The following is a 25,753-nucleotide window of genomic DNA, read 5'->3' as shown; positions in this document are numbered from 1 at the left end:
GGAATGAACCTTGGTCTATGCTCCACCTGCCCATTGCATGCCTCACCCTGCCTAATCATTTTCTGAGATTCATCTCTGCAAAGAAAGAGGGCCTGAAATTTGCTTATCTGTTTATTCTAAAAAATCGGCTCCAGCAATTTTGAACTTTGACACAATTCTCCCCAGAACTCACGATCCAGAGAAATGTTACAAATTGCAAAAACTGCCAGCGTTTGAAATTAGACTTTAATTTGATTCAATTTTGGTCCCAGGTATTGTATTCTTGTCTAGAGAGGAAAGTTTAAGCTAAGGTGTAAATTTAAACGGATACAGGCATAACGCCCCAGGTGGACATTCTTATTCCAGTATGTGTGCCTTTTTCCTGTTTAGTTTATGTATTATTGGAAACGGTCTAATCTACACTGTTAAAAGACATTCTTATGCTGGAATAAGAAAGTGTCCCCATGGAGAGTTATACATTGGTTACTAAATTGGTTTCACTATATTGATATAACTGGTCGAACTTTCCCAAGTAGACAAGTCCTTCCTAAGAGAATCTAGTAAACTAAGACTTAATTATCTCCTGGTTTCTGTTTTGTTTTTTCTTGCAAAAGGAAACTAAGGCCATATTTTTCACTACAAAGTTTGACCAGATTCAAAATTGTGACCAGAGCAGTTGTCACTGCAGGGACAGGGGCATTGTGGGATTGCTCCAGGAGGACTGTTGGAATCAGTAACGGTAATGCAGCGTCCACTCTGGCACTGTCCTGGTGAACGAGTGGCAGTAGAGGACTTCTGTCCTTTGGGGAGGCGGTTTAGTTTGACTGACAGAAAAATCAGGGTTTTGAGGTCTCGCTTTTGAGTATGGCTGCATGTAAGGCTGTGCTGAAATAAGGCAACTTTTAACCTGTAAAGTTTTGCAGCACAGAACAGGCCTAAGGAAAGTGTGGGGAAAGGGACAGAAGACTTTTGAACCCTGATAGACAGTTTTTAGGGCATCTGATTCAGGAATGCCATATCCAAATTTTGTAGGAAACCCCCAACCTACCAATTTCAAAATTGATTTTTTTTTTTTTTGACGGGGAGCCAAAATTAAGTTTGTAATGGAAACTCAACAGCAACCTTGACTGGGAAATAACTGCCAAAGCACCATCATTAAAGAGGTATGCAAAACAATGAAAGTAAGCCAGTCAGCACAGAAAGAGGTTACCCATATGAACGTATATTACCTGGCAAAGGAGTAAAGAAACGTTGTGATGCCATGAGCTTCAGTGGCTCTCCTTGGTTGGCTGACTTTGGCCCAATGGTTTGCAAATTTGATGTTGCAAGTACTTACATTGGAAGCTGGTTGGGGCAAGGAGCGCCTTTTTGTTCTGTTTGTACAGCCCCTAGCACAATGGGGTACCGGTACATGACTAGGCCTCTTAGGTACTATGGTGATACAAATAATAATAATAAAGGAAGCCATAAAGTGAGTTAAAAATAGTTGGACTGTCAGAAGGAAGCTTGCAAACCTCTGAATTCTAGAGCAATGAAATAGCAAGGGACTAAGCCTAGTTTATGTCAAATCTTATTGCTTTATTACACTCTCCAAGTTTTGTTTTGTATGTGTATTCAATCTCAGGATCCTGTCTTTACCTTAAAAGCTGACTCATCTGCTAAATAGATTGTTCAAAAGCCCACTCCCATCCACACCACTGCTGTTCCCCCTTAGCAAATCCCATTTGACATTCCTCTTTAAATTGTTTCTGTCGGCCATTAGCATACGAAATATATTATATATGTATCTATATAGATATATATATACACACATACACATATATACCTCTACCTCGATATAACGCTGTCCTCGGGAGCCAAAAAAATCTTACCGCGTTATAGGTGAAACCGCGTTATATCGAACTTGCTTTGATCCGCCGGAGTGCACAGCCCCGCCCCCCCGGAGCACTGCTTTACCGCGTTATATCAGAATTCGTGTTATATCGGGTCACGTTATATCGGGGTAGAGGTGTATATAGAGGTGACAGGTCTGCATCAAAGAAAGTAAAAGGGTTAGTTGAAAAAAAAAGAAAAAAAGAAAAGAAGTTAAACCACTGTTGTGTATTTTTCCATATCTTTATTTTAAAAAAAATAACTTACAAATAGAGAGGACTCTTGGAAATAAGGTCATTCATTTTGTGCATAAGGATACTGCCTGGTGAAACACAGAAATAGGAGTTAAAATTAACAGTAATGTAAGAGTCAGGTTAATATGATGTCAAACTATATCACAAAGAGTCCTATGGCACCTTATAGACTAATAGACGTATTGGAGCATAAGCTTTCGTGGGTGAATACCCATTTCGTCAGACGCACAAAGTGGGTATTCACCCACGAAAGCTTATGTGCCAATACATCTGTTAGACTATAAGGTGCCACAGGACTCTGTCGCTTTTTACAGATCCAGACTAACACAGCTACCCCTCTGATACTTGAAACTATATCACAGTACTGTACATTCAGCTTATTTCCATACATATAGGTATACACCATAACATAAAGCTATTGTAAATAAAATGTGCCAGCCAAAGTAGACACACACATAATATACATCGTCTCCAGACAGCTATTCATGTCATCCTTAGTCCAATTATAGTCAAAATGAATGACAAGCTAACATTCAGACTACAGCACTCTGGATACAATTATCAGCAATATACTTCAAATACATGATAAAAATATATTTCAACTTTCAAAGACATTTGTATAAAGTACACCAACAGCCAGAAAATAAAGTCTTGGGTTTTTAAATACAACACGCTATATATATCTATATCTATATAACACATATACAATGAAACCAAGAGAGGGTCTCCTTTACACATGGGGAAACAAGCCTATCCTGAAGACGTGATATCCGTGGTACACAATGGCTTTGTTCACTACAAATTCTCCCCCATTTGCATAGAATTTGCACCCTGGTCTCGTTCCAGAAAGTCTGGATTAGCTAGCAGTAGATAAAACAAAACACGTTAAAATAAATGCATGATTTTGGTTTGCTCCAAACTCTAAATTTAAATTATGGTTCTGTATTTCTCTTCCACGCTGTGAATTCACGCCCCATCAGAGACACATATGAAAAGGTCCAAGAGGAGTCCTTAGGGAGTGATAATCATTTGGCATTTTGCTCCAGAGCAGAGTACTCAGCTTCGGATACTCTGGAAGCATCAATAAGTTTGGTGAGGCCTGTTTTGGCCGAGTACTTGAAAATAAAGGCTTTCATGAGCTCGTATCTGTAATTTCGGTTGATGAAGCTGTAGAGTATGGGGTTGACGCAGCAATGGATGAGGGAGAAACACTGGGTGATGTGAAGAGCCGCATACAGAAAGTTCTCCATTTGACAGCTGAAGGGTATAAAATGAAGGACCGAGAAGATGTCGAGCAGGACGACCACGTGGTAGGGCAGCCAGCAGACAAGAAACACAACAACGTAAGAGAAAATGATCTTCCCATTGCTCTTCCTTTCTTGGTCACTGGAGGCAGAGATGGTCCTTGCAAGGAGAAAATAAAAAAGAGCAATGATGGGGAAAGGAATGGCAAAGCCCAACACAACAGAGATGAGCTCCATGCCAACCAGCCACTCTTTGAAGCTCTCCTCTGGATAGAGAGGGCGGCAGTAAGTTTCATTGTTTGAAGAGACGGTCTTCAGGTAATAGGTGTCTGGGAGAGAGACACAGAAGGCGAGAAGCCACACAAAGATGCAGATGAAGCGTCGGATGATCTTCTTCTTGCAGTTACTGGAATTGGTGAAGTAGGCAACTGAGAGGTAGCGGTCCACACTCATACATGCCAGGAAGAAGATGCTCCCAAACAAGTTGATGGAAAATATAAGGTGAGTGATCTTGCATGTGATTTCTCCCATGTGCCATTGGTTATGCTGGACAAGGGAGACCACCCAGACTGGAAGGGTGATGACAACGCACAGGTCGGCGATGGCTAGATTGAAGATGTAGAGGTGGGTTTCATAACCAGTTGCTTTGGCCTGGAGATTGACCCAGACAACCACCGAGTTGGCCACCAGCCCTATCACAAAGATAAAGATGTAGAAGATAGAGAGGGTGTACAGTAAGACACTTTTATTAAGTGTGCTAGGGCATGAGAGTGTGTCCACAATGATGCAGTCTCCATTGTTGCACGTCCAGTTGCTATCAGAGAAATTTCCCACGTCCAGAAGATCGAGGATGGAAGTCAAGTCAATTGCACTCATGGCCAGTCAATTTGGAATCCAAATAACCTAAAACCAATATAAGAATAAAAAGAAAATATCTTGGTTAGCAAGGGTTAGAGTTCTCTGCTACCATCCTTGTATCAAAACACTTGTGCTATCACTCTGCGAACATTTTGTCCATTGGATGCTTTGTTTAAATTGTGTCGTATCCTCATAAACTACTTGCAGTTAAAGAGAAAAGGAGAGCAAACTGGGACTGAGGAACACAAAACAAAACTCATCTGGTCTGCAAAAGAGAAACAACATTGGCTTTCTGTGTGCTTTTTTATTCGTCTGTGTGTGACATCATCAGGTTGGCTGTAGTCCCTGGGTGTGAAATCCACAAAGTACACCATGGCCAAATAAATGTCACGCGACTGAATCTGTCTTCTGCAACATAAAAGATGATGCTATCGCTTTTAGCAGGGAAATCTTTAAGCCATTTTATCTGCACTCCCTCAAGCCTAGTAGAATTGCTCTGGCTGAGAGAGTACTGTAAAACAGTTACCACAGGTTCTGTTAAGCATCACATCAAGTACAGCTCCAGATGCATTAAACAGAAGTGTAGACCTAAGACCTTTGTTCTCTCCTCCCAATTTCAAATTTCAATCCAGGCCCCCCTCAATTACATATAATGAAGCATTCCTCTGTGTTTAACAATCATGATGCAGCATTGAGAGAATTGGAGCCTTACTGTTGTGTAACGTGGAGCGGCAGCACTGCTTTTTTTTTTTTTAGAAGAGATCTTGGATTTAAGAATACGCCCTCACCCCAGCTGCTAAAGCTCAGCCTCTCTCTCAGCACCACACACTTTCTATTTATGTGCTTTATTATTATTGTTGCGTCAACAGTTCCTCCGTCTGCAGAGTGGATAAAGAGGTGGGCTACTTGTTACCTGTATTGCCAGCAGAAGGATGGGATCCACAGAATGTTACAGCTTCCCACAAAATCCAGGACACATTGTGGCAGTTACTGCCACGCGTCGGGAGTGGCGAACAGCCCTGTGGACGGTACAATACCACCCACAGCAGCCAGTCAGCCTTTCTAAGACCTCGTCTATGTGATGGCTGCCAACGTGGCTGACAATATCAGGGACTGAACCAGGAATCTCAGGAGATAAAAGTATGAGTATCTATAGCATGCGCTAACAGACCAGGCACAGTAGGTGGGAACTGTAACAGACTCACATCCGTTGTGGATCAGGCAGAGACATTTAAAATGCACTGATCAATGTGTTACATCTACACTACACTTAGATTTAGCCCCAGTTTCAGCCAGGCACCAGTTTTGTTGCACCAATACAAACCCTTAGTGTAGACAGGCAAAGCCATGATTTGAACCAGTACACTTAATTCTATTTCAAGGAGTAAATCCACCTGTAGTTTCCCTGTTCTCCACTAGGGGTTTGCACGGGTGCAGCAATACCAATGGTAGAAATCAGGGCTAATTTCAAGTATAGACAAGACCTTTGGGAGGCTGCTGAAGCCATATATCACCAACCAGGACCTACACCAATGTGCAGCCAGGAAATGAATAGGGAAGGGTCGCCACAAGGAGAAGTGAATAGGGATTTAATGAGATGCCCCACGTCTTCAATAGCCCTACTGGATATGCTAGCCCTCATCCATCTTTGTGCATATGCAGTAGCAGCAGCAGAAGGCTTGAGGACAAGTTCCTTGGAAGCAAAGGCTTATGTGGGTATAATTCACAGCTCTCCAAAGTGATTATAGATTCTTGCTCTGAGCTCCAGGTTTTATTTGGGGCTTAACATGAAACCATTCCGGTTAGTTGCCATGAGTGCAAAGCCAAGACCAAGAGCAGCAGCTGTGCCTGGGATCAGCCAGAAGGAGTGAGGGGTTAAGGGCAATTGGGACCCTATTCTCCTCTCACTCATTGTGGTTTCACCCCAGTGTACTACAAGTGGGCCTGACTCCCCATGGCCTGCAGTTGTTTATGGTAGTACAAAATGAGGCTGAAACTCTAGCACTGGTGAGAGGGAGCTCTGAGACCCAGTTTGGGAGCATCCTATACGCACTTAGCACTGGGGTAAATGACAACACAAGGAGCAGGGCAGTGGAGAACCAGGCCCGCTGGTTTCAGTGGAGTTACCCCCACTTTATAAACCGGTGTAATTGAGAACAAGACAAAGGCCTCCATCTTCATTCAGCTGAGTGTGCTCTGAAATCACAGCGCTCCGCTGTCACAAGAGAACAGACCCTTCCGCAAGCCATGGGGATGCTACATACCGTCCTGACAAGAGGAAAATGGTACAACCCTCCTAGTGCACTGGAGTAAGTGGTGGGCAAAAATACCTCGGCGGGGTTACTGAGGGAGGGCATGCAATGCTGCCCCTCCAGGGCAGGGCAGTAATTAACTGCCACAATCTGGCCCAGACTGTGTGGAAAGGAGTGTTGTTCTGCTGGTCCCTTCACCTTAACGTATAGCTCTTCCCTTTACTCACTCTCCCACTGGGCCGGGCTTTACAAGCAGGCCTCCTGGGCAGGCCCGGAGGGGCGGTACACAAGGGGTCAGCTGGACAAGAAATTCCTCCATCTTTGCCTCACTTCATGGTTTTATTTTAGGTTTCCCTTTCCTCTTCTCCCCCTTAGGATAGAACTGTTTTCTGACATTTAGACATCTTGGATTGTTGCCAGGCACAAGGGTTGGGGTTTTTTTATACATACGCAGCTTCTCCCATAAAGGAAAAGGGTGTGGTTGTGACCCACTCCTTCTGCTTTTTGCTGCTGCCTTTGGGGCAAGATTAATTTGATTTAAGAAACTGTTACGACGCCACGCCCAAGAAAGCATTTACTAGGGTGACCAGATGTCCCAATTTTATAGGGACAGTCCCGATTTTTGGGTCTTTTTCTTATATAGGCTCCTATTACCTCCCACCCCCTGTCCCGATTTTTCACATTTGCTATCTGGTCACCCTAGCATTTACATGGCAGTCTGCATTTGTGAACAGCCCCGATCTCCCTCTCTCCTCGTTAAAGAAGCTTTCGGATACAGGGGACACTTCAGCGGGGTTTGTGGGGCCTGCTACTTTGCAAGAACTAACAAGGAAAATCAGCCACACGTGAGATAACATTAGGCTGCTCGAAGCACTACTCTGTTGGGGACTGAAACTGCAAGGAGTGCATGAGGAGAGCCCGGCCCTGCAGGGAGGTAGTTGCTTGCGTACGAAGCGCAGTTCAAGTGGCATGCTTCAGTTTACATGATTAGTGCTAGGCAAGCCCAACAGGGGTACTGCTGTTGATACAAGCTGAGGAAGAGAGAGGGGAGATAAGGGGAAACAATAACAGAAGAGGATTAACGGGTCCACTGTCCTTTGGCTGGACACTTAGTGGTGATATTAACGGGAGAGATCACACCCCTATGCAAAGAGTGAACAGATTGTCCTGGGATGTGCTTTGGATCATCACTTGACATGCACATGGACCATCATCCTTCTAGCCCATGGACATTTTGAAGGCAGAGCTTTGGGAGCGAAATGGGCATTGTTAAATAAAAAAGGAACCTGTTGTTTTAATAAGGACAGCCTCGCTTCAGTAAAACGAAGCTGCTTCAGCTCATGCCCAGTACTGGAGGAACTGCTCTTTGTGGCTAATCATAGAGGACAGGATCTTATTCGAAGAGCTGTATTCCTTGCTGGTTTCCATTCAGTTCTGGGCATGTGCCAAGCTGTAGTGTTTAAATACAAGCTCAGAGAGAAATCTCCTCTGACCTACGCAGCGATGAGGATTTCATCTTCCAAACTCATAATGATCTATAGCAAAAGGAAAAACCCGTCCGCTGTGGAAATCAGCGTGTCCGGGTATCCTGGTAGCACTGCTACGGGCACTGTATAGAATGCAAAGACAAGAGTTAGTGCGCCTCAGAGAGGCGGTTAGACCTGCATGGGGAGGAGGGGGCTCTCAGGTCTACTTCCCACTGCAAAAGGCATTCGCTCCCACAGGTGTTACTTGGCTCCTGTAGTGTAACAGCCACAACACACAGAGAAGCCTGCAAAACACAGTGAGCCAGATCCACCCCCAGAAGTCAATAGCGCTACATTGATTTACACCCTCTGAGGATCTGGCCCAACAAGTCCCACTCACTCTAAAGGCAGAACTCATCCCAGAGCAAGAATGGATTGAAGACGATTCATTCAATGATTCTTCCTTCTCCATCACAGGGAAGGACAGTCCAGTGGTTAGGCACTAGCCTGGGTTCAATCCCCTCCCATGCCCCAGACTTCCGGTGTGTCTTGAGCAAGTCTCTTTGGGCCTCAGTTCCCCCATCTGTACAATGGGGAGAATAGGCCTGGCCTGCCTCTTAGGGGTGTTCTGAGGATAAATGCATTAAAGGCTGTGATGGGGGCCAGATAAGTACCAAAGACAGGAGCCGTTGGGTTCAAGTTTTCCCAAGTGCTGAGCAACCGTAGCTTCTGCTGACTTCAGCTGCTCAGCAATTCTCAGAACAGGCCACCAGAGTTTTGTAATAACCGCTGTTATTGGCGCAAAGGACAGGGAGAGAGCTCATGCTGACCTCTTGATTTATTCTGACATGAAAGTCAGAGGGCACAAGGCAGAGGTTTCCCTGCACTTTGCTGTTATGGCATCTCAGGAGAGGCCGGCCTCTGCTGGAATAAATCAATCATTCTGAGCCCATCTGCCTCGGAGATTTTGCTGAGGATTTCTCAGCCACATCTGCCAAAACTATCCACCTGCGTGCTGTGTGTTTATGAGCCAGCTGCCAAAGATGGGCCAAATCCCTCTCTGGTGTTACGCTATCGAGATCAGGGGAGTTACAACAGCAATGCATTTGATCCGAGGAGACTAGAAGACTCAGTTAAGACAACACTGGCTTAAAGGCACATGCCCCAGTGAGTCCCATGTGGAAAAATCAGCATATAAAACCTACTATAGAGAGGCTCTCTCATCATCAGCAGGAGGGCTGTGAATGGCGTTAAGTTTGCACAGGAAATAAAGTCCCCAACAATATCTTAGCCAGGGGACATCTCGGGGAGAGGGCTATAAATAAAAAAGCAGTCTGTTTTCAGCGATCCGGCGTTCCAAGTCAAAATGTTAAAGTTGCAGTTGCCAGCAGGATTATGGGAGAATCTGGAGAATCTCTGCTTTCATTTTATTTTTTTTTAAACATTTCAAGGCCTCCTGGTTGTGGAGAAAAGTTTGAAAATGTGACCCCTGTATGCCCTAGTGCCTCAAAACCCAGAAAGCAAACAGCACCCTGACTTTTTTTTTTAAATCTCATGATTGTTAAGCCAATCATGTGATTTGAAGGGGGGGGTCTGACTCATGATTTTTGAAGAGTGGGGATTGGCAATACTGTCCCAATTCCAAGTATTGACCTTTGGGTCACATTTACCCCTTTTGTAAAACTAGCCCCCCACTTTCCCCCCCCCCACACACACTGCTTTGGATGCCTAAAATGCAGACTGGAAGGGCATCACCTGACCTAGGGAGATATATTAATAGTTGAATGAACTGTTGACTTCACAAACAAAGACACTGATCCAAGTTAACTATCAAGGTGAAGACATCATCCTCATACCATTAGGAAGCCTCTAAGGTTACTTGTAAGCAAATGTAATCTAAGACAACTCAAGGCAATGCACGGTGTTAGGTCATCGGGGTCACAGAAAACATACAGCATAACTATTCCCTGGTGAAATGTATGCAAAAATGGGAGCATAATATCCCTTGAAAGCAGGGAGTTTAAACTGATCTGAGGACTCTATGGCCACCTGCCAGCACCGAGCCTAGAATAGCAAGGCTGGCTGGTCTGGTGAGGCAGGTAAGCCCAAAACAATGCAGTCTTGACCACTCACTAAATAATGGCTCTCGTGATCTTTCTGCATGCAAATTAGGGCCGTCCTGTACATCTGGTGAATCTTAGCAGGCCACTAGCCCTTTACTCTGTGTGTGTGAGTACCTCCATGTGTGCATCTATATAAACCCACAGCCCCATTCAGTGATAAAAGAGCTCCATCCAGAAAGCTGATATGGTCCATTGTGCTCAAATCCCCAACTGGGGAGGAGCTGCTGGAATTGAAATCCTGACAGCTATATTCAGAGATTAGAGCATGCAAAGGCCAGTCTGTCTGTAGTCTGGGATTGGCTGTGTACCCAGAGCTCAGATTCCCATCCAGATTAGTTTCGGGGGTGGGGTTGGAAAAAAAGCCCCTCAGTGAGGCTGACTAAAACCATTTGGCCCTTTCTGGGTTCGGCTTGCTTTTTAGACATGATGGTGGTTTAGCATGGAAGGCTGAGAACAGATGTAACCTTGCTTTTAAAGGAACAAGCTGTTTTAAATTAGAGAGATCAGTACAGGAGAAGAGACCCATCAATATACACTGGACCCCTAACAAAGAGTTGTTCTGAGATTTCTTCAAGCTAACTCTGGTCTGCAATTCTGCAATCATTCCCACTATCTGTGTCTCAGCCAACCAATTCCAGACAGCTTTACACTCCACTCCCTAGCCCCACCCCTTCTTTCCTCTCGCTCTCTTTCTTTGGGCTGATAAGAACTATCTGCTATGAAAAAGCATTTAGGCAAGGTACTTTTCGCTGTCCCGCTTGATAGGGCAATCTATCAGGAGATGTTATTTGGTGAGTGAGTTACAGTGGTATTGAAAACCATCAGCCATTTCTGTATAGGTGTAATATAATTGTGTTAATCCTTCTTGTGTCTTCCCAGGGTCTTTTCTGGTTTGGTGTTTAGGGCCTGATCCTGGGAACACTTACGGAGTCTGACACCAGCACTATACTCAGTGGTAGGTGTTCACAGGATCAAGCCCTTCACCTGTGAACTCTCAGTGCAGGCACCCTCTCTTGGGAAGTGCCAAGCATGCTGTCAACACTTACCAAACAGCTAAGCTGTTCCCAGTCACACCAGTGGAAATCCACAGGAGATCCATTAACTTCCATGAAGCTACTCTGGATTTACACCAGTGTACAACTGAAAGCAGAACTGGCCTCAGAGTTAACAGGGGCAGGAAGATATTGTTGCAATCACCACCTCTTCAAAGCCAGGGAGAGGGAATTTCTTCTTCTGCCAAATGTTTGCATTGCACCATCAATACGTCTGGCCTTTAAAGTCCCTCTCAGACAAGCATGGACAGTGGCTATGCATAATACTTTTGAGAGAGATGCTGGAGCACATATAAGCATCTTAGATACAGTTATGCTGCTCACTTTGCATACCCTGATAGCCTGCGTTCTCTTCCGTTTGTGTTAAACTCGAGCAGCTCCCGCATTCTCTCGATGGATGAAAACAGTTTGACTTTATGCCTGAAACAGTCGCACAAAAAGCTACTGTTCAGCATTTAAAGGCATTTCAAATCCAGAAAGCCGATGGGCCCCCATTAAGAGATATTTATAGATCCTCTGAGGATTGCTGCTAATGGGGCCATTCTCTCTGTATCGTGTGAATTATTTCATAGAACAACATCATATATCTTAGGGTATGATCAGTCTGGTGGGGGGGGGGGAAGGGGATTGCTTTTCATTCCACAGGATTCTTTTAGGGGCATGGGGGGACGGCTCCCACACACACCCAGGTTGGGAGGAATAGTTGGGGTTTGCAACATCATCATTTTACATTTTTGCATCCAATACCTGATGTATTTATTACTCCAACATTTCACCCCCAAAATGGGAAGAGAAGCGCTAACCCTGCTTTAGAAGCCCGCGGAATGATTTTCCCTGGAAACATTCCTAAGGTGAAGGATGAATTGCAAAAAGAAAAAAAAAAAGATATGCTCCCTCTTACGGGCCCGATCCTGCTCCCAGTGGAAGTTTTGCCCAACAGGACTTCCATGGGAGGCGAATCGGGCCGCCTGCTGGTGAAAAGTTACGAAGAGGCTCCAGCAACGCGGTGCTTTCTTTGCCAGGCATGCACATAAAATGCCACGCAACGCACCCTTCCTTCACCCCCACGTCTTGCTTTCAGGAAGGCTCAGGCACAAAGGCAACATCTGCGTCGGAGAAAGGACAAAAAGGGACCACGGCTGCCCCTCAGGCTTGGCCGACTGCACGTTTTAGGGCCTGTCACCAAGTGCCTCCATAAACCCTTGAATGAGGCACTCTCCCATTTTGAACGCCCATTAGTCTGCTTTTAACAGCGGGCTGGGATAACTTTACAACTCCTCATCCCCCCCAGAAGTTACCGTGCATTGCGCACCCATCCCGGGCTGCCTTGAAAGGACTCAGCCCATGCACCCGTCCAACCAACTCCCCTAGCTCCTCTCCAGGGCTGCGCTCCGGTTCCTTCGCCTTCTCGCCCCTACGGGGAGGGCAGGTAAGGGTGAAAGCCAAACGGATCCAATCAGATGGGCCCTGAGGTCACCAAGAAACAGGACTCGAGGTGACTTGGGGATTTGCAGCTTCCAGCGCTGAGCTGCCGGGTAAACAGCCGAGGAGTGGAGGGAAGGTCAGAGGTTAGCATCAGTTAGGCACCGACACGACTGCTAACTGCCCCGGCAGAAACAGTCAATCGCCTCCGAGCCAGTCCCGGGGAAAGACTCGCGGCTCCCACGCCTGGCCGGTTTTCCTAGCCAGGCTCGGGAAAGCTGGACTAAAGTAGCGCACGCGGCTTGACTCGCCCTAAACGCCCCAGGCATGTCAGTGATGGGGGGCGGGGGGGGGGTCTGTCCGCATCCCGATCTTAGGCACCCGTCGCTGGGTTCAGTCTGGAGGTCAGAGCCCAGAGGAGGGGAGCAGGCACTGGAGCAAGGTGGGACTCTTTCCAAGACAAGAGCCAAACTGAATAATCGAGCATTGAAAACAAAGACACTTGGGAGGATCTCTCCCCCTGGGCAGTGCGTTTGCCCTCCGCCGGGAGCGGGCAACCCCCCCAGCCCCATTGAGAGAAGGCTGCCCGCGTTTGCAGCTTACCACTCACGTTAAGGCAGCTCTCTGATGCCCCCCACCTTTCCCAGCCTTGGTGAATGTCCCCCCTGGAGCAGACACGCGTTCTGCCCCACGCGCTCCCTTTCTCTCGCCCTGCCCTGCAGTGCAGAGCAGAGATCAGTGCCTTACCTACCGGCTGGGCTTTTCCCCTCCTCCTGCCTTCAGACCCTGGTTGCAGAGCAGTTTTCAAGAGACTGAGTGCTCTTTCCAGCTGCCTCGCTGTTATATACACCGCAGAAAAGCGCCTCTAGGTGGCAGCTTTGTAAGCAGGTTCCTGCCCAGAATCCTTGGGGCGGGGAGGTGGAAAGTTGAGGCTGGATTGTTGTTTCCTGCCTGGGCAGTTCTGCACAATCACCTCCCTGGGAAAGCCGAGTACAGCTGAGGCAGGGTCCTCTGAGTGGGATCTGTCACCTGCATCCTGCTAAAAGCCCCAAAGCCAACATTAGCCCGTCTCCTTCAATTATCAAATATTTGTCTTGTCTTGGGTGTCTATAGATCTTTGATCCCTTTAACAAACATGCACACACGAAAAGGTGTATTTCCTAACTCTGCTGAAAACTTTGATCTTAAGGCCAATTTCTTGAAATCTTCAAAGCCCACTGTGTGGTGTGGCTTTTCTATATCTTTTTTTTTTTTAATTTGTTTGACTGATCACCACTTTTGTAGAGTACAAATCACATTTACAGTTTCAGTACAGCCCGAAACACACTTCAGGAAACAGCCTTAAAAAATCTGAAAGATTTGTATTCTTTCATCTGTGAAGAAGCCCAAATTCTAATGTCTAATTCTAATTTCTAGTGCTAATGTTCTTTCCCTGGCTGATCTAACATAAATATTTGTGTTATTGTTGGATATTTGTTTTTCCTGTTCAGAAAATGTTTGGGGTTTTTTTTCCACATTTTATTCCAAGATACTTCAGCTTAAAAAAAAATCACCTTTCCATCCATAGGAAGCAACAAATTTGGGGACTGGAACCATAATTTCAAATGCAAAATATTCCAACAAGTGATATTTTTGTGCTTTAATTTTTGATGCCCAATTAGAGACACCTTATATTCAGAGAGTATTCAGCGCCCTCCCTCTGAAATTCAGGTCCCTTTACGGTATCCCAAAATGGGCAACCAAAATCATTAGTCACTTAAAAATTTAGACCAGAGAATCTATAATTTAGCATTTAAAAAAATCAAGCCATGGAAGCTCTTCAGACAAGATGATTGGGATTTTTTTTAACATGAAGATAAAAATAAAATTCAAAGCAGTCTTTACTGAGATAACACTTTGTAGGGCTGTTCTGAAATAAACTGCCATCCAATTCTATTTTGGCTCCTAAAAAAAAGCACCCCCCCCTCCAAAAAAAAGTTATTTTTATACATCCACTAAAATTGACAGCAGAGATTGCAAGGTTCAGGCATTATGTGATTAGAAAGCCTCCACCCAGAGGTGCTGGAACAATTTGTATAGTGGGGGTGCTGAAAGCCATTGAACCAAGCTGTAAATCCTGTATATAATGGAAACCACCTCAAGCCAGGGGGTGCAGCAGCACCCCCAACACCCCTAGTTTCTGCACCTATGCCTCCAACATAAGAAAGTAGCAATGGAGAGAGAAAAAGTTTTTACCAGGGGGAAAAAAAAGTTCCAAGTGTTTTCCTGACACCAGAAAATTGTGAACTGATTATACAATAGGAGGCAGTAAACTCACACCCATTCTCCTGCTCCCAGGGCAAGAAAAAATAACACCAGACCAAAGTAAGATAACAAAGTGTAAGACTTGCTAACTCATCTCATCACTGTCCCTGTTACTAAAATGAAAGCACATCATGAAAATGTCCCATTAGGCACCAAAGGCTGCATTTTGCAATGCCCAAGCAAAGTATAAAAAGCCATTTGTATGGATTCAGTTCTACAACTCAGATGAAAACACTGCAACACAGCTTGATGTTTTTCCTTCCTGGGGGTAGATGCTAGGACTAGACAGTAATCTACCTGCCAACAAAGCAGTAATTCCCTTGAGTGAAACTATAAATTGTGCGATGTGAGTACACAACTGCTGCAGCTTGAAAATAGCGCTGAGAGCTAAAAGTGATCTGACTCAGGTATTCACGCAGTCCTATGTATTCCTAAAATAGGCAGAGCAAAATTATGTATTGGCACTTCTCTTTTTTTCCCTAATGCGCCACACACAGCTGGGGAAAGGAAAGTGAGGTTCCAAACCTCAGGGCCAAGTTCTCCTCTGTTACTCCAATGGCTCTGTACCTGATTTGTATTCTTTCATCTGTGAAGAAGCCCAAATTCTAATGTCTAATTCTAATTTCTAGTGCTAATGTTCTTTCCCTGGCTGATCTAAGATAAATATTTGTGTGATTGTTGGATATTTGTTTTTCCTGTTCAGAAAATGTTTGGGTTTTTTTTTTTCACATTGACACCGGTGCGTTTTTAAAAACACCAGCGTAGACAGGTTTTAGCACCTTTAAATCCTGGGGATGACCACCACCAGCAAATATATTTTATGGTGTTTCACCCTGTCTACATTAGCGATTAAGAACATTAGCTAAAATCTATTGGCCAGCATGTTCTTAAACCAGAATCCATTTTGCTGCTCAAGAAAGAGCCTGAATGAAACCTTCTGCCTTTTAAGAGATTCTCGGGGGGCAGCAGTTACTCCTTCCGAACACACAGAGTGAGAAAGAGACTCTGTTACTTTATGTCATGCCAGAAGGAGCTTTTAAGAAGAGTACCCTAAACAAAAGTCCATGGGAAAGGAAAACGTATTTACTGTTGTATATACAGGGCCTCTGGCTAAAAACATCCCCATTAACCACTTTTTACTGCCTCTGCCTCTCCCAGCAATCAGGACTCCATAGGGCCACATTCTACTCTCAGCAAGAGGTGGAGTTACTCCAAATTTATACCCGCAGGAGAGCAAAATTTGCCCTGTTCCCCACACCCCCCAATTCTGATTCGATTCTCCCCTTCACTTCTGCATGTTTAGGGTGGCCAGTGTGGGTGGAGCTGGGGTGGGGCAGTGGGAAGAAACACTGGCCACATAGTATCATCATTAGGGTTGCCAACTTCCTAATTGCAGAAAACGGAACAACCTTGCCCTGCCCTCTGCCCTGAGGCCCCGCCTCTGCTCACTCCATCCCCCCTCCCTCCGTCATTCGCTCTCCCCCACCCTCGCTCGCTCACTCATTTCCACCAGGCTGGGGCATGGAGTTGGGGTGCCGGAGAGGGTGAGGGCTCTGGCTGACGTTCGGGCTCTGGGGTGAGGCCGGGAATGAGCGGTTTGGAGTGTGGAAGGGGGCTCTGGGCTGAGGCAAGATGTTGGGGTGTGGGAGGGGATGAGGGCTCTGGGCCCGGGCTCTGGGGTGCGGCTGGGGATGAGGGGCTAGAGGTGCAGGAGGGGACCCTAGGCTGAGGGGTTTGGAGTGTGGGAGGGGGCTCAGGGCTGGGGTAGGGGTGCAGGAGGGGGTATGGGCTCTGGGCTGGGGGTTCAGGTGACATGATGGGGCCAGAAATGAGGGGTTCAGGGTGAGGAAGGGGGCTCAAGGCTGGGACGGGGGTTGGGGTGTTGAAGGGGGCAGCGTGCAGGCTCTGGGAGAGAGTTTGGGTGTGGGAGGGGGTTCTGAACTGGGGCAGGGGGTTGGGGCACAGGAGGGGGTTCGGGCTGCGAGCTCCAGGCAGCACTGACCTCAGGCGGCTCCCGGGAAGTGGTGACATGTCTCTCCGGCTCCTAGGTGGAGGGGTGGCAAGTTGGCTCTGCATGCTGCCCCCGCCCACAGGTGCCACTCCTGAAGCTCCCATTGGCTGTGGTTCCTGGAACTGGAGGGACATGTCGCCACTTCCCAGGAGCCGCACGGAGCCGGGCAGGGAGCCTGCCTGCCCCACTGCGCTGCCAGCTGGACTTTTAACAGCCGCCAGGGTCCCTTTTCGGCCAGATATTCCAGTCAAAACCGGACACCTGGCAACCCTAGTCATCGTCTCCATTGTCCGATCCTGAGGAAGCCACTCCACAGGGCCCTGCAGATCAGAAGCGGGTGATGCTGGGGAAATGGCAGAGCCCACGGGCATTGGACCCCTGTGTTTCAGGTTTGGGGGACAGTGACCATCGAGCACTGTGTGGCCGCATAGAGTCTGACGGAGCCAGGCTTTAATGAGGCTGTGAGGAGCCGGAGTGTAGTGTGGAGGCACCAGTTTTCTATGAGGATATCCTTGACCTGCAGGTGTCCCATGATTCCTGCAGAGCCCCTCAGCACACGCAATTCACCCACTGGGTGAGGGGGCAGCCCTACCTCTGCTCCACAGATGGGGCACTTCAGATGAAAGGTGTTTAGTTTCCCTTTCCCTCCCTGGGTTGTTGCTGGAGAGGGCACGGTGGGGCCCGCTAATCTCCAAGGGTCCTATGCAGCAAAGCATTTCAGCACCTGCTTAACTTTGAGCGCTTAACTGTTGACTTCGGCAGGTGATTAAGTGCTTTGGTGAATAGGGATGGGGTTAGCCACATGTGTAAAACTAAGCACATGCTTAAGTGCCTTGCCGAATGGGGGCCCAAAAGCCTGACACAAAAACTGTCCTGGCAGGAAAGGAATCCATAGCCACTCAGCAAGGAGCACGACTCTCCTTCCCTGGATTGCCAGGAATCAGACAGAGACGCTGTTGGAATTGTTCTAGCCTTAGACACTCTGGCCAGCCCTAGCTGTGCCTAATTTTCCACTCGCCTCCCTCGAGCTATCATTTTCAGGGACCGCGCTCCTCATGCAGGGCGGGCGAACATATCCCTTATGAAAGCCAGATTGCGCTTGGCACTCACAGATGAAATGCTTGGCGGAAAAACTTTAAAACGATACAACATTAAATCACTCCCCGTCACGGCAGGCAGAGTCACCGAGATGTCAGGGCCCAAACTTTGCTCAGCTTGGGGGAGGGGGAGGGAAGAGGCGCCATGCTGGCAACATGCCACGAGACTGGAGGCCACATCTAATTTGCATAAAAATTCCATCTGCCACTATTTAGAGACTAGCGGCTCTTGTATGCCATGCTGCCTCTTGAGACGGGCAGGTGGTTGTATATCCACAGGCTCCATGTACACATGGAAGATGCAGGCAGCTGCAGGTTGCCTTTTAGATTACATGTGGGGCCCACAAGGTGACGGCAGCCCCCATCCCCCCCCAACTGCCCTGCTCCTTCCTCTCAGCTTGTGAGATCCATATGACCTCAGTTACCAAAACACTAATCTCCAGGCCATTATTTTAATGTGGAAAGTGCCTAACCCATTGTGAGCGTGACCACTAACCATTAGTGAATGGTAATAGCCGATAATCCCATTTGATTTCACACAGCTCAGGCGTTGACTCTCGATGGGCCTTTTACAGGGGCTCTTTTACCCCGCCATTCTCAAACCATCATCATCACTGTTATGGAAACTCCGATCTGAGCTCAGGGCTCCCTTGTGCTAGGCACTGTACATAAAACGTACTAAGAGACAGTCCCTGGCCCAAAGAGCTAACAATATAAAGAAATTGGGTGAAGGGAGCATTACTCCTATTTTAGGGCCACTCAACCAAGGTCACACAGAGAGACCATAGCAGAGGTGCGAATTGAACTCAGGTATTTTGAGTGCTAGTCCAATGCCTACACTACACGGCCTCTTGTCAGTACAAGCCACTAATGTTTACACTAAGGAGCAAATCAGAAAGCTCTGCCCCCTTCCCACCCACCTTCTGATTGTATTAGAAACTAGGACTGCTTTCTCTCTAAGGCCTGGTCTACACTAGGACTTTAATTCGGATTTAGCTGCCTTAATCCGAATTAACCCTTCACCCGTCCACACTACAGAGCCAGTTAATTCGAATTAAAGGGCCCTTTAAATCGATTTCTGTACTCCACCTCGACGAACGGAGTAGAGCCTAAATCGATTTTGTTAATTCGAATTAGGGTTAGTGTGGACGCACACCACCGAATTACTGTGTTTAAGTTAATGGGGTAGTGTGGCCGCACACCACCGAATTAATGTGGTTTAAAACCGAATTAAGGTGCTTAGTGTGGCCGCGCACAATCGAATTTATACAACCTGTTTCCCAAATTCGAATTATCTAAATTCGGATTAATCCTGTAGTGTAGACATACCCTTAGGGTAAGCTTCCCTTTTTAACGGGCCAGTATATGGGCACTCAATCCCAGCCCTGCTTAATCAACTACAAAAATGTAACTTGGCAGCCACAAGTGCTGGAAAGATTTTTGGTGTGATAAAAAGTAAATAACTGGAGGGGAGGGGTTGTCTCAAGAGCACAAAACCATTTAAAAGAGACACGGAAATATTTGTAATTTGCACAGCATGAGACTTGGCATGAAGCAGGAGCAAGATTGAGCAGCGTCACACATTTGTGAGAGCGGGTCTCGGAGAGAGACATCGTCATATATCCAGTGTTACAACACAGTAAATTGGCCAGCCCTGGTACTGTCATCTACCGCATAAACACAGCCAGCAACACACCCAGGCCTCTCTCAGACAACAAAACAAAACAACAGCCTTTGCGAGCATGAAGACACAACGTCAAACTGTAAACTCTGTGTACTCAAGTCAAACTCAGATTGGGGCAGGTATGCAGAATTAATATAACCTACTATGATCTTCATAATGAGAGTCAGTACCAAAAAATCAATATTAATTTCCTCCCTCTTATAAGCCAGCTAGATTTCTGTTCTCTCCCTGACGTGGGCATTATAACGTAATTGTCATGATGGATGGAAGAACCATACAAATGACCAGACTAATTAAAAAAGAAAATCACTACTTACAGAGCCATTTCTGTGAAGTTCTTTGAAGATAGAAATTAAAAAAGGAGTAAACTTTGTCTGGGCTAAGAATGGCTGTGGTGCTTTTCGGTTTCACCTGACTCTCTACAACAGCAAACACTCATACTAAGCCCATAGCTCAATCAGCAACCAACAAAAGTCAGGAAATCCAAAGTTAGTGCTGTTATTCTCTCTCACTCAGACCATCCTGGATAAAAAGAGGCACAAAAGCATGAAGCAAAGGCAGGGTGTCTGCAGTAAATGTTAATTTCCTGGCTTTTGTTCATTTATATAGAGACTTTATGGACTTGCTTGATGCCTCCTGGAAAACTTTAGGCACATTCCTGTTTCATTCCAGGCTTTGTCCCCCAAATTCCCTACTGCTACAATCACCAGCGCAGCTTCCCAGATGGTGGCAATTCTAGCAAAGGCCATCAAGCAGCCTTTATGGCAGAGGTGGGCAAACTACGGCCCATGGGCCACATCCGGCCTGCGGGACCATCCTGTCCGGCCCCTGAGCTCCCAGCTGGAAAGGCTAGCCCCCGGCCCCTCCCCTGCTGTCCCCCCTCCCCCGAAGCCTCAGCTCACTGCACCGCCAGCGCTCTGGCCCGCCGCTCCTGCCGGGCTGCGCAGCATGGTAAGGGGGCGGGGAGCGAGGGGCCCCGGGGGTCAGTCAGGGGACAGGGAGCAGGAGGTGGTTGGATAGGCATGGGAGTCCCAGGGGGCCTGTTGGGGCGGGGGTGTGGATAGGGGTCAGGGCAGTCAGGGGACAGGGAGAAGGGGGGGTTGAATAGGGGGTAGGGTCCCGGGGGGCAGTTGGGGCGGGGATCCCTGGTGGGGGCGGTCAGGAGACAAGGAGCAGGGGGGGTTGGATGGGTCGGAGGTTCTGAGGGGGGCAGTCAGGGGACAGGAAGTGGGAGGGGGCGGATGGGGTGGGGGCCAGGCTGTTTGGGAGGGCACAGCCTTCCCTACCCGGCCCTCCATACAGTTTTGCAACCCCAATGTGGCCCTCGGGCCAAAAAGTTTGCCCATCCCTGCTTTATGGTCTAACCCTGCTCTGAGCACATCTATGATTATTATCATGGTTGTACGCCAGCAGCACTTAGAGACTGAGGCCCCCTTGTGCTCGGCACTGTATGTAGTCCCTGCCCTTAAGAGATGGCAATGGAAGTAGACAAGAGGTGGGAAAGAGAGGCACGGAGATTTGCCAGAGGTTGTGCAACAGGTCAATAGCAGAGCTAGGATTAGACCCCAGGGGGGTAGATCCTGGTGTAAGGTGTCATTGCTCCATTGACTGTGGAGCTATGACGTTTGACACCAGGCGAGGCCCTGTCCCCAGCTCTCCTGAGGCCAACCCCAGTGCCCTGTGCACTAGACCAAGCTGCTTCATTAAACAGTTAAAAGGCTAGCGGCCACCTGCCCTTTGCCTACACTGGACGCATTGCTGTCACCAGTGGAATAACAAAAGGGGGAAGCAAATCTAATGGAGATAAGGCCATATCTCTCCCTGCTCCTGCTGCAATTGTCAACTGCAAAACCACCACTGGAGCAGGCCTGGGTCCAATCATGTTTATCATAGGGTATGTGTAGTCTGTATTGTCCTTATTATAGATACTCACGACACCTTGTGTGAAAACTGGATCTTTGGAGCAGGCCTTTAGGGAACGAAGCCCCCTGAAGCCGATGGGACCAGGCCCTAGAACACTCCAGTGGGTTTTGGACCAGAACTCTTCCCCCTGCAGTCGGAGCCAATTTTTCAAAAGAGCTGAGCACTCTGGATGCACAAGTGAAAATCTGCCCATGGGCGTCACAACTGGAGCTACTGAGTGCTGAGGTCTCTTCCAAACCTACCTCTTAGTTAGGTTCTTCAGTGGGAGCTGAGCTCTTTTTGAGAGTCTGGCCCCAACTGAGAGTGCTGAGCACGCAGACATATGGGCCCCACGGGTTCACCTGCTCCCAACACACGGACCTCGCCTCCTGGCATAACTCGGTGCTTGACATTTACCTCAGAGATGAGCAAAATGATTTCTAAATATTATTATTTGAATGTCAGTAGCAGCTAGGAGGCCCCAGCAGGACCTAACATGGAACAAACACCCGGTCCTGGCCCCAGAGAGCTCACACCCTAAGTAAAATGTTTCTCTACGGTTGTGGTGGGTTCTTTTTACCCATGAGCAGCTTTAAAGAAGAACACTTGTTTGTTATAATGTGCTAGAGCTAAGTAGCTTTTTGTAGTATTACTGTGTGCTTCCCTGCAGCCCTCCCAAGAAAGGTGCTAAAGGATTTTTGACAGAAAATTAACATTTAAGCCACACATCTCTCTGTGCGGAAGGTATTAGTCCTGTTTTATAGATGGAGAAACTGAGGCACAGAGTGGCTAAAGTAAAACGCCAAAGGTCACCAAAAAAGGGCCTGATTACTTTGAAACAGGGAAAGTGAGTGTTACTTAAGTGGGAAATGCAGGCATTGACTCCCTCTCTGTAGCAGAACTGGGAACAGCAGCCATACCCCCTAATGGCTAGACCTGCGCTTGAACCGCTGGACGGTAGTATGGCCAAACCCAAACATTACATGTCATTAGTCAGGTTCCACCAAACGCTCAATTGGAGAGGGGCTTTAATTTGAATTCTAGATCTGGAGCCCTTGGGGTCACATTTCAAGCTGTTCTCAGCAATAAACACAGAAACTTTTTTTTTTTAATGAAAGCCTAAATGCTCATGTAATCCCAGGACTACAAGAGCTAGAGATTTCAGGAAAAAAATACTGTGACACTTGTGAAAAAAATGTGTCTCAACAGTGAGGTTTGAACCTCCTGTACAGGCATTAACTCGTCCCCCTGTATTCAGCATTTGTCCTTTTAGGGTTAATGGGGAAAAGGGAACAATGTGAATTTAATTATACCATGGAGTGTATTACATGTGTCTGTCAAAATCAATGATGCAGTCCAGTTTTTGGCTGCACTTTTCAGTTCTTTCCTGATAACTTGGCAATGCTTCCTCCCCACGACTAGAGACTTGGATTCTATCCCCAGCTCTGCTACTGGCCTGACGGGTGTCCTTGTGCAAGTCACTTCACCGCTCTGTGCCTCCGTTTCCTCATCTGCAATTTGGGGACAATGATACCGACCTCCTTTGGAAAGCTCTGAGATCTACAGATGAAAAAAGAGATGTATAAGAGTTAGGTATTATTACATTAGCAGCTGCAGCTTAAACACACTAGAGAGGTTAATATCTGGATCCAGCTACCTCACAGGACACCTTCTATCAATCACATAAAGAATTGCAACTATGTCATTTTTAGCAAGTTTTCAAAAAGCCCCAAACCAGGTGAAGCATTCATTCAACTTGCTGCAATAGGCCAAGAAAGAGGGGGGAAGGCAGAGAAATTGACATACTGCTTTCAGTGCAAAGAGAGCTTTAAAGAAAAATCTATATCCCTGTAATTAAGAATATTTCCCATGTAGCTAATAATTATTGAAGATGGCTCTCTCCTTCACAGTCCATTTCCATTTTACCCTTCCTCTACTAAATAAAGGTGGCACCTGTATATGTTATTTGCGGCTTCATAACCTACTGTCATAGAAATTATTGTAATTTGTTTGAAAAGGTACAAGTGTGTGACCACGTGGAAGATAAAATTGGATTCTGAGCAAGAAAGTCTGCCTTCAGCAATTACTGCAAGTAGCAATGAAATCTTCAGATATATTGATTTTGATATAAACACTATTTTAAATCCCCCCCCCCCCATGCAGAATTGTCTCTGTGGGAACAATGGAATTAGCAATCTGGTACATTTGCATCAATAGTATAGTAGATACTGACAGAACCCTGCCTATAGAAAGCTAGGTTGTAACTTTCCATTAGCAACAAGTGTTAAAAAAGGCACTTGGAAAAGGAAGTTTAAATTGAGTAGAAAGTGGGGGGGAAGTGATGTAAGGTGGGAAATAACTAAAAAAGAGACGCCTGCATGAAATTAAAATGCATGAAATCATAAATCATGCAGAAAGGGGATACATCATGAGAGAACATACTCCTCTTTCATGGAGGTATTAATTCAACAGTGGCATATCAGATTGTTCTCCGTGGAGAAAAAAGACGTTGTTTTAAAGTAGGATATTTAAGCAGTCCTCTAGGAAGGAAAGCAAATATACCCTGGGCAGGGAAAAATGACAACATTATAATTAAGTGCTTTTAGAAATAGGGCCTGATTCTCACACATCTCCGCTGACGTCAATGGAGCTAGCCCATTTACAGAAGCTGAGAATCAGGTTCATAATGTTCTGTATGTGACTTACTGACAACATTAAGTAAACTCTACACAAAGTAATTTTTCATTGCTAATCATGATGCTATTTGCTCTAGTTTGATAAAAAAGTGCTGCACATGCGTAAGGTTACAAAACTGTTTCAGTTATTTCCTCACCAGTTTTATTTGATCATAATTAAGGCTATGATTTAGTCACGGAAGTCACAGAATCCATGACTTTCAGCAGCCTCTGTGACTTCAGTCTGCGGTGGTCGGGAGCTGCAGGGTCCTCCACCACCACAGGGGCAGGGAGCTGCGGGGTACCCAGAGTTCCAAGCTACTGTGGGCGGTGGGGTGCCCCACAGCTCCCGGCTCCCACGGGCAGCGGGGGGATGCCCAGAGCTGCAGGCAGCAGGGGTACTCCGCAGCCCCCAGCTGCTACAGGCAACTCCTAGCCCCTGCGCAGCTGCCCCGCTTCAAGCAGTGTGGGGACCCGCATTTTGTCAGGGATATTTTTAGTAAAAGTCACGGACAGGTCACGGCTTCTGTGAATTTTTCTTTTTTGCCAGTGACCTGTCCGTGACTTTTACTAAAAATATCCATGACAAAATAGCCTTAATCATCATACTCTGAAGAATTCTCCTTTGCCATGCTTTGTTTCAGCTGCAATGCGAGTTATTTTGCACAACGAGGAAAATCTATGTTCTTGTTTCTGGGCTCAATCCTGCAAGATGCTGGGCACTCTCTTCCCAATCCAGCAAGACACTTGGCACATGCCTACATCCTTGGCTGGGCCCATGAGAGTGCTCAGCACCTTGCAGAATCAAGCTCTTTGAAAGAGCCAGGGATGAGGTTTGGGAGGGGAAATATTGTCACCCTGCTGCAAAGTGGTAGCAGATATTACAGCCCTGCAGGTCAGCTTCCTGGTGAAGGAGAAATCAGTGACATAAAGTCGGGGTTGGTTTTTTTTTTAGTGTATCTGGTTTATTTATACCATATATACCAGTCCTAGAACAGAGGTGGTCACAAATAGCTCACAGGCAAACCCCTTCTCAAATCTCAGCTCAAAAACCAATGCCCAGTTCTCAAGGAGCAACTCTGCACTAAGCATTGACTCCATTTGGAGAGATTAAAGCAGAGAACAGCTTTCTTGCTGTTTGCCACAGCTCTCCCTCCCCCCACACACAAGGAATCTGAATTACAAAGCAAACTGACAATGATGCAGCATTTCTTCAGAGACTGAACAATCCCTGCACAAAATATGGAAATTGTATGACTAGGGAACAGCACCACTTGGTGCCTCCTACCTTAACAATATGTCCCATAATGTAAAAAAAAGAATCATGCTTTTTCTACCTAGTACTCAAACCCAGCATTGTTGTGATCTGTTTCCTCAAGGTGCTAAGCACCTGCAGCTCCCATTGACTTCAGTGCTTCAGCACAACCACATTTGAGGGGAGAAAATACATTGGATTATATAAACCCAAATCATCCCCTCCCATGGGGACTCCTTACAGGACTGGGGCCTTATTCTGTTTGCATGAGTCTTTCATGTAAGCAAAAGGGGACAGAAAAAC

General features: G+C 46.6%; 1 protein-coding gene across 1 annotated transcript; it reads right to left on the bottom strand.

Annotated features, from left to right (window-relative positions):
• Window positions 1-2,631: 2,631 nt before the first annotated feature.
• Window positions 2,632-4,249, bottom strand: LOC113406987 (atypical chemokine receptor 3-like). The gene has a single exon (XM_029912063.1). It carries the CDS (start codon window positions 4,223-4,225, stop codon window positions 3,131-3,133), a length of 1,095 nt encoding a protein of 364 aa, XP_029767923.1. The 5' UTR covers window positions 4,226-4,249; the 3' UTR covers window positions 2,632-3,130.
• Window positions 4,250-25,753: the final 21,504 nt, after the last annotated feature.

The sequence above is a fragment of the Terrapene carolina genome, unplaced genomic scaffold, assembly GCF_002925995.2.
Source record: "Terrapene carolina triunguis isolate 2854851 unplaced genomic scaffold, T_m_triunguis-2.0 Scaffold175, whole genome shotgun sequence".
Classification (NCBI taxonomy): Eukaryota; Metazoa; Chordata; order Testudines; family Emydidae; genus Terrapene; species Terrapene triunguis.
Note: the sequence above shows the minus strand (reverse complement) of the source record. Positions and strands in the feature narration are given on the sequence as shown.